Raw genomic sequence first — 9,324 nt, 5'->3', positions numbered from 1 at the left:
CTCGCCACTTAAAGGGTCGCGCTCCAAGGAAGCTGTGCACCAAGTTACCCCTTGTCTGGGTAACTTAGTCGAATAGCTTGAAGAGTAGAAGTGACGCTCAAGTGGAAGGGGCTCCAGATGGCGACACGTGTACAGCTGGATGCGAGCCATGTGTCCAGAGGTGTAACCGTCAGGAGAGAGAAAGTGCTCAGGTATGTGAGGAACTCTTAACAAACTTTTGAGGTACGCTTTCAGAATACTTTCTAGTACACTGAGATTCACTGCGCACGGTTCCTTGAGTTGAGATATTCTCTCTGAGTTTTTGGTGATTCCGTCACTGACTTGAGCGTCGGAGCCCGATCAGCCGCAGCGGCGCCACTTTGTTTTCTGCAGGTTCTTGCGAGGAATTAGGGCGTGAGGAGCAAAGGCTAACGTGGTGCGAAGCTGATCAAGAGGAGAGACCTTTGACGTGGCAAGACTCTTGCACTCAGGTCAACCGGCAGGATCATCAGGCGCCCATCGTGGGGCCGTGTAAAACGTGTTTCCCATCCACAGCGTGAGTTTCTTGAAGTTTCTACAGTTCTTGTGTGGTTGTGTGCTGGTGCAACCATTTTTGAAGTTCTTCACCGTTTGTTTAAGTTTTCGATCGGTAAATTGAAGCTTTTCACCGTTTGTGCGAGTTTCAATCGGTAAATCGAGGTTTTTACCGTTCGTTCGAGTTTCTGACCGGTGAATCGGGAGTTTTAGTGGAGAAGCGGTAGTTACATGTTGAGAGTGCGAGTTTCTGTGGAGGTTTTGACCGATTGATCGCTGGATTGATCGTTCTGCTGGAGAAGGTTCTGGTCGTTGGAGTTTGATCTGCTGGTATTTCATGAGAAAGATGAGAAGCACGCGTCCAAGTCCCGTTGTGCCGACTGCTGAAGAAGGCGCCATGACCATGGCGCAAATGATGGAGATCATGCGCACGTTACAAGAGAATGTGGAGGCGTCGCGCGTCCAACAGGCGAAGATGCACGAAGACCTGGTCACCTCTCAGGCCAGGAACGAGGAACTCAGCAAGGTCACTAAGGAGCTGTGTCAGGCTCTTCATGAGCAGAGAGGACGCGCAACTGTTAAAGAAATTACACCGTAATCGCCGCCACGCGTCTTTCCGATGCCGTTTGCTCAGGCGATCACGGACACGGCGATCCCTGCGAGCGTGGTAGCCGTGAAAGCTTCTTTCACCGGCGTGGAAGATCCTGAACAACATCTCACTGCGTTCAACACGCAGATGATGCTGTCAGGAGGCTCAGACGCAGTTTATTGCAAGATGTTTATGAGCACACTCCAGGGAACAGCGCTGGAATGGTTCGTTAGCCTGCCTACAGGTCACATAACCAGCTTCCAGCAATTCTCAAAGCTCTTCGTCGACCAGTACATCGTGAACAAGGCGCCACCTAAGGTGTCTTACGACTTGTTCGACGTAAGGCAGTATCAGGGAGAGTCCCTCAGGGACTATCTGAATCGTTTTGGAGCACAGATGGTTCGCTCGCCTGCCAAGGACAAGGAGATGTTGGTATACGCCTTCAAAAAGTGCGTGCTGCCTGAACCTTTCAGCGAGGCGTTGATTAGGGGCCACCCCGCCATGTTTGCTGAAGTTCGGCGACTTGCTGTGGCCCACATCGCCGACGAGAGCGAGGTTGCAGAAAAGAGAGGGAACGTGGCTCCTGCTAGGCCACGGGCCCAAACTAGAATTCAGCCGCAGAGGGTGCTGGAGACGGCGGCGGCTAAGAAGGATCAAAGGACTCGCCATCCTTACGACCCAAAGAAAAACAAGGGAAGGGGCCCAGGGCGCCCTAGGGAGTTCAATCGCCCACCCAGGTACAAGTTCGTCATGGGGTTGGCGGACCTGATCGCCATTCCCAACATAGCTGCTAGGCTTAAGGCGCCTGAGAAAGTTTCAGACAAGGTGTTAGGACCAAAACCAAACGCATGGTGCGAATTCCACCAAAGTTTTGGTCACTCCCTTGATTCATGCTTGGCCCTGGGTTACCAGCTCGACGATTTGGTCAAGAGCGGCTTCTTGAACGACTACTTACTGGACAAGAGAACGGGGCAAGCGTCGAGCTCCCAGCCGGCGAGCAGTGAGGGCCAGCAGCATGAGATGCCCACTCACGGCGAGATCCACACCATCGCTGGAGGTTTCTCAGGTGGTGGATTTACTGCATCACACAGGAAGAAATATACAAGGTCTGTGATGGCAGTAGATGTGTTCGAAGATCACTCGCCAGATATGGACATTACGTTCACGAAGGAGGATCTCAGGGACGTTGTGCCTCATGACAACGATCCCATAGTTGTCTCGCTAGTCACGGCGGGAAGGAAGGTCCACCGGGTACTAGTGGATCAAGGAAGCTCGGCAGATGTCATGTTTTGGCCGACTTTCACCAAGCTGCAATTACCCCTTGACCAGTTAAGGCCCTACGGAGGATGCTTGTATGGGTTCGCTGGCGACCAGGTGGAGGTCAGGGGATACATTGAGTTGAGAACCACGTTCACAGACGAGGCGGCCTCGAGGACGGAGAAGATCAAGTACCTTGTTGTGAATGCCCCCTTGGCGTATAACATTCTGTTGGGAAGACCGACCCTCAGCAGAATAGGAGTTGTGCCCTCAACCAGGCACATGAAGGTTAAATTGCCGTCAATGGAAGGGGTGGTGATCACCATAAGGTCTGACCAGAAGGAGGCAAAGAAGTGTTACGAAAACAGCCTCAAGACCAAGAGGTCGGTGAGCTACGTCACCACGACACCACCTCCCGGTGTGGAGCCTAGGACAGTAGAGAGGCGAGTTGTCGACGCGGCGATGGAAGTGACCGCCGGAGGCGATGTCGTCATGGTGAACGCTGAAGCAGGGGGCGAAAATGCCGGTCGGGAGGAAGAAGCAAAACCGCCCAGAAGTGGCTAGGGAGTCGGGAATCGCCAGGGCGGTGATCGCTAGTGAAACAAGGCCCAAACCCGTCGAGGAATGGCTTGAAAGGGAGATCGGGGGCAAGGTCTTCAAGTTGGGAAGATCTTTGGAAGGTGAGATGCAAGACCAGATCGCCAAGGTGATAGAAAGGCATCTGGATGCTTTTGCATGGTCTGCTTCAGACATGCCGGGAATCGACCCCGATTTCTTGTGTCACCACCTAGCAATGGACATACAGGTCAGACCAGTGCGACAGAGAAGAAGAAAGTTTAATGAGGAGAAAAGACAGGCGATTAGGGACGAAACGCAGAAGCTCCTCGTCGCGGGTCATATCAGGGAAGTCCAGTACCCTGAATGGTTGGCCAATGTCGTGTTGGTAAAGAAGAGCAACGGGAAGTGGCGCATGTGCGTCGACTTCACGGATCTAAACAAGGCTTGCCCAAAGGATTCATACCCTTTGCCAAGTATAGACGCCCTGGTCGACAGTGCAGCAGGGTGCAAGTTGTTGAGCTTCCTCGATGCCTTCTCTGGGTACAACCAGATCAAGATGCATCCTATGGATGAAGAGAAGACCGCCTTCATGACTGAGAGATCGTGCTACTGCTACAAAGTGATGCCCTTCGGGCTGAAAAATGCAGGGGCTACGTACCAAAGGTTGATGGACAAAGTACTTGCACCGATGCTGGGAAGGAATGTGCAGGCGTACGTAGATGATATGGTCGTAACCTCGCTAGAAAAAAGCAAGCACATCTCAGATCTGGAGGAGCTGTTTACCACGATCGCCAAGTACAAATTAAAGCTAAACCCCGTGCATTTTTGGCGTAGAGACAGGGAAGTTCTTGGGTTTCCTCTTAACTGAAAGGGGAATTGAAGCAAATCCTGATAAGTGTGCTGCCATCTTGGCGATGAGAAGCCCGGCTACCGTGAAGGAGGTGCAGCAGCTTACAGGTCGGATGGCCGCCCTATCTCGTTTCATGTCAGCTAGTGGAGAGAAAGGCCATCCGTATTTCCAATGCTTAAGGCGAAACAATAAGTTTGTTTGGTCGAAGGAATGCGAAGAAGCTTTCGTGAAGCTTAAAGAGTACCTGGCGAGCCCGCCGGTTTTGTGCAAACCTTTGGTAGGAACCCCTCTCAGGTTGTATTTTGCTGTAACTGAGAGGGCGGTGAGTGCGGTGCTCGCCCAAGATCAAGATCAGGCTCAGAAACCTATCTACTTCGTTAGCAAGGTGTTGCAAGGCCCAGAAGTAAGGTATCAAGCCTTGGAAAAAGCTGCACTGGCGGTCGTATTCTCGGCGAGGAGGTTGCGCCACTATTTTCACAGCTTTACGGTGCTGGTGATGACCGACTTGCCTATCCAGAAAGTCTTAAAGAAGCCTGATGTAGTTGGGAGAATGGTGAAATGGGCAGTGGAGCTGTCAGAGTTCGACATCAAATACGAGCCCCGAGGACCGATCAAGGGGCAGATTTTCGCTGATTTTGTGGTCGAGCTCTCGTCGGAAGCAGCACGGGTTGAGGGGGACGATTTTCGTTGGGTACTTTCGGTGGACGGATCGTCTAACCAGCAGGGTAGCGGTGCTAGAGTCATTCTAGAAGGGCCCAACGGCGTGCTGATAGAACAATCCCTGAGGTTTGCCTTTAAAGCTAGCAACAATCAAGCAGAATATGAGGCGTTGATCGCAGGTATCTTGTTGGCTAAGGAGATGGGGGCTAGGGTGTTGATGGCCAAGAGTGACTCATTGTTGGTCACGGGACAAGTAACAAGCGAGTTCTAGGCCAAGGATCCACAAATGGCGGCTTACTTGGAGTATCTGCAGGAGTTGAAAGGTTCCTTTGCCTCGTTTGAGGTGGTGCATGTACCCAGAGAACAAAATGCCCGAGCTGACTTGCTAGCCAAGCTCGCCAGTTCAGGCAAGGGGGGTAGGCAGAGGATAGTTATTCAAGAAACTCTGAAGACGCCCAAGGCGTTTGTGGCAGACCACCAGGTTCTTCAGATAAGTAAGTCGACGGAGAAAGCGGCGGGGAGTCACAGGTCCTTGACCCAGGAGACCTTGAGATCGCCGAGAATAAGAGCATGTCGAGGGGAGAGGGTGAACGTGGCGCAGGTCTGCGCTACGCATAAGTCAGACACATGGATAACGCAATACCAGCGCTGCCTGGCAGATGGCGTTCTCCCGCTGGATCCGACGAAGGCTAGGAAGATAAAGAAGAACTCTAGCAAGTTCACCTTGATCGACAGCAAGCTGTACAGGTTTGGGTTTACGCACCCACTCCTAGAATGTGTGCACGGAGAAAAATGTACAAGAATTATGGCCGAGCTCCATGAAGGTATATGTGGGAGTCACATCGGGGGTCGAGCTCTGGCTGCAAGAGCTCTCCGTGCAGGTTATTACTGGCCAACGATGAGAGAGGACTGCAAGAAGTATGCTCAATGTTGCAAGCAATGGCAGCAGCACGCGGATTGGCACAAGGCACCCCCAGAAGAGCTGAAGTCAATTTATAGCCCCTGCCCGTTTCACACTTGGGGAATTGACATTCTGGGACCCTTCCCATTGGCGGTCAGGCAGATGAAGTACTTGGTAGTGGCGATTGAATACTTCACCAAGTGGATCGAAGCAGAGCCAGTAGCCCAGATCACTGCACATAAGATCAAAGGCTTTGTGTGGAAGAACCTCGTGTGCCGGTTTGGTGTGCCTAAACGCCTGGTGTCGGACAATGGGACTCAGTTTGCAAGTCACTTGTTGAAGAAGCTGTGCGAAGAGGTGGGAATACGACAGGTGTTTGCATCCGTTGAGCACCCACAAACGAATGGCCAAGTGGAGTCTGCCAATCGAGTGTTGCTGAGAGGTTTAAAGAGAAGGCTAGAGAAAGCTAAGGGATCGTGGGCTGAGGAGGTACCCCACATAGTTTGGGCGTACCATACCACTGAACAGTCAGGAACCCACGAGATCCCGTTTAGCCTGGTTTATGGGTGTGATGCGATGATTCCAGTCGAAATCCAGGAAAGCTCGCCGAGATTTCAGAACTTTGTGGCGGAAGACTCGAACAAAGAAAGAAGAATGAATCTGGATTTACTGGATGAGGTCAGGGAGGAGGCGAGAGTGAAGGCTGAAGCAGTAAAGAGAAGGATTGAGCGAAGGTATAACTCTAAGGTAATGCCGAGGCGGTTCAGAGAGGGCGACCTGGTGATGAGGAAGGCCCATCAATACGAGATGGAGAACAAGTTATCACCTAAGTGGACGGGACCGTTCAGAATAACCGAGGTGCTCGGGAACGGCGCCTACCGCTTAGAGACGTTAGAAGGAGGAGCAATTCCTCGCACTTGGAACGCCACGCATCTCAAGTTATATTACAGTTAAAGCCTTGTAAGTAAAGACGAACATGAAGAGATTTACATGCTTTCTGTTGAAACAGTTCAAGGGGGCACTCTTTTTTCCCTAAGGAGGGTTTTTAATGAGGCCACCCAATAAAGAAGAGTTTTCAAGTTTAAAGTTTCTAAGATTGCACGCTTTCTAGTTAAAAGTTTTAAAGTCCCCATCGTTCTTCGGCGATTGGCGGCATCAGTTAAAAGTTTTAAAGCCCATCGTTTTTCGGCGATTGGCGGCATCAGTTAAAAGATTTAAAGTCCCCATCGTTTTTCGGCGATTGGCGGCATCAGTTAAGGGTTTTGAAGTCCCCATCGCTTTTCGACGATTGGCGGTATCTAGTTAAAAGTTTTAAAGTCCCCATCGTTTTTTGGTGATCGGTGGCAATAATTAAACAGTTTAAAAGACCTCATCGTCTTTCGGCGATCGGAGGCACCAGTAATGATTAAAGACCTCAACGCTCTCGTGCGTCTTGAGGCAACAGAAGAAGTCCTCCTCGCCTGAGCGAGTGCAGGCAAGAACAGAAGAAGTCTTCCTCGCCTCTGAGCGAGTGCAGGCGAGAACAGAAGAAGTCCTCCTCGCCTCTGAGCGAGTGCAGGCGAGAACAGAAGAAGTCCTCCTCGCCTTGAGCGAGTGCAGGAAAGAACAGAAGAAGTCCTCCTCGCCTTGAGCGAGTGCAGGCGAGAACAGAAGAAGTCCTCCTCGCCTTTGAGTGAGTGCAGGCGAGAACAGGTTAAAGGTCCTCAGTGCATCCAGGGGGGAGGAGGTGTATACCCTGGGAAAGCTGAGGCACCAGAGAAAGTCCTTCTCACCCCAGAGTGAGTTCAGGCAAGATAAACTGAAGGATCAGAGGTGTTCGTGACCTTAAACAGCGGGAAGGGAAGGTTGATGGAAAACGCCCTTCCCCCTTTAAGCGAAACATCAATATTGACCCAGTAAGACCAGATAAAGCTTCCATGCTTGCAGGCGGTGCGAAGAAAGAAAATCCCTCTCGTCTTGAACGAGTTCAGATTATTGTTGTAAAACTCAGGGAGGTAGAGAAGGATCTGAAAGGCGCCTCTACCCAGAGATGAGGGAACCATGATCAAGTTATAAAAAGAAGAAAGATCGTATCGCTAGATCGCATCGCTAGAACCCTACGGCGTGAGGATTGAGATAGCAAATGGGTTGTACGACGATTAGATGAGTACCAGGCGATGACAGGAGTGAGGAGTCACCTCGCTTGGCAGATCAGGTAAACTGTATTTTAATATTAGTTTGTGTTAAAACCTGTTGCCTAGTAGGCGATTTATGCTAAGGTTTGTTGCCTTAAGTTCACAAGTTGTGTTAAATGTCATCGCTAAAGAGTTAATAGTTGCTCAAGTTTACTTTGAGTGAACAGTTTTCTAAGTTGTTATAAGGTTAACAGTTTACTCAAGTTAAAAGCAGTGTGTGAAGGGGTAAGCCCAAGTACTGCTGAGTTGATGCAGTTAAGTAAGTTTCACTGGTTACGCTAGTTAACCCCACAGCAAATAGAGGCAAAAGCATGCAAGGTAAGAAGAAAGACGATATTCAGGAAATGAAAATTATATAAAGCAACGTCAAAACAAGTCTATACACAAATAGCTATTACAAATAAAGATGAACGACAAGTTTCAAAGAAGAGGTGATAGGGAGAGGCAGTTAGTCTTCGGAGGGTACAATCTTCCCATCCACCACTTCGTTGCAGATCGACACCATGGAAAGGTCGAGCTCAGGGTATTGGCATGCTACTTGCTCTAGAGCAGCGTCAAACCCGGCGGAGAGGACTTGAGCAGCGCTCTGCTCGAGCTCATGAGTTTGCTTCTTCAGACCTTCTTTCTCCTCATGAGATCGAGCAAGTTCTTCAGCAGCTTTTTTGCTCTCGTCCCGAGTTTGGGCCAGCTCTGCAGCGATCTTTTTGGTCTCCTCGCGAGCTTCGGCGAGCTCGGCGAAAGCCTTGTCCCTTTCATTCTCGACCTTCCCCAGGAGGACCTCCCTATCTGCCGACCTTTTCTCAAGTTTTTCCACCAGGGAAGCTTCAGCTTTTCGTGCAGCCTCCATATCTGCGACCTTGACCCTGTATGGAACTAATTTGCTCTCCAGGTCAATCTTCTCTTGAAGCTGGGTGTGCAGTTTTTGGCGCAGATCGGAGGCCTCCTTGCGTGTATTCCTTAGCTCAGCGTCCAATGCATACTCCAACCTTGAGTGTTCCATCTCAGTCATCAGCAGGTCGCAAGTGAGCTTCTCCGCCTCAGCCCTTATCATAAGATTTGATTCCTTGAGCGCGGAGTTCTCCTCTTGAAGCTTCTTGAGTGAAGCCTTCACAGCTCTTGATACGAGCAAAGGAAGATCTTCCGCCATGGTCTTCAGTTGGGATGTGAAGGGTCCCAAGGTCTCTTCGAAGGAAGCTGGGAGGCTTGAGGCCGATGCTGGAGGCACTGGCGGGGTTTGATGTTGACTTTCACTACCACCCTCTTGAGTTTGTAAAGCAAGGGGGCTTCTAGGCATGGTGGTGAGGTCGGGGATTCTGTTATCAGTATTGGCGAAATCTGAGCGCCCTCATCTTCTCCTAGTGCGGCCCCAGCGATGGATGTTGTGGAAGGAGGACCCTCTCCGACAGATACAAACGGTGTTGAGGCGCTTGGAGGGTTTTCCACGTAGTTAGGGCCGCTGCTTTCAACTACTGGGGGCGCGGCGGCCAAGGGTGTTGCTTGGACTGGTCCTAGCAGAGCTGGAGGTGAGGGCGGTGTTGGTGTTGGGAGTGTAGGTGGTGTAGAGGTGGCCACCCTTGTCCTCTTAGTAATAAGACCATCCTCAGTATCTTCATCGTCATGTTCTTCCTCTTGCACCACTTGAGGAGTCTTCCTTTTGGGTTTCCTCAAAATTAGTTTTTTCCTTTCTGGGGCGGGCTGTACCCCAGAAGAAGTTGGACCTCGGGGAGGAGTCTTGCCTTGGGCAGCGGCGATCTCCACCACCGAGTTGGGCACGGTTTGGGAGCCCGCCGCGAGCTTGTGAGATCGGGCAATCGCCCTCAAT

The 9,324-nt window shown here is 51.0% G+C and overlaps 2 protein-coding genes across 2 annotated transcripts; one reads left to right on the top strand and one right to left on the bottom strand.

The window, feature by feature from the left end:
- Nucleotides 1–1,132: 1,132 nt before the first annotated feature.
- On the top strand, nucleotides 1,133–2,923 carry LOC137816920 (uncharacterized). Its single transcript, XM_068620095.1, has one exon. It carries the CDS (start codon nucleotides 1,133–1,135, stop codon nucleotides 2,921–2,923), a length of 1,791 nt encoding a protein of 596 aa, XP_068476196.1.
- A 5,027-nt stretch (nucleotides 2,924–7,950) lies between these two features.
- On the bottom strand, nucleotides 7,951–8,649 carry LOC137816919 (uncharacterized). Its single transcript, XM_068620094.1, has one exon. It carries the CDS (start codon nucleotides 8,647–8,649, stop codon nucleotides 7,951–7,953), a length of 699 nt encoding a protein of 232 aa, XP_068476195.1.
- Between the last annotated feature and the right edge of the window lie 675 nt (nucleotides 8,650–9,324).

This window comes from Phaseolus vulgaris, unplaced genomic scaffold (assembly GCF_000499845.2).
Source record: "Phaseolus vulgaris cultivar G19833 unplaced genomic scaffold, P. vulgaris v2.0 scaffold_13, whole genome shotgun sequence".
NCBI lineage: Eukaryota > Viridiplantae > Streptophyta > Magnoliopsida > Fabales > Fabaceae > Phaseolus > Phaseolus vulgaris.
This window is presented reverse-complemented; position numbering and strand designations above follow the sequence as displayed.

Coding starts and splice junctions, on each gene's coding strand:
- LOC137816920 (XM_068620095.1), top strand. CDS start 1,133: ATGCCGTTTGCTCAGGCGATCACGGACACGGCGATCCCTGCGAGCGTG.
- LOC137816919 (XM_068620094.1), bottom strand. CDS start 8,649: ATGGCGGAAGATCTTCCTTTGCTCGTATCAAGAGCTGTGAAGGCTTCA.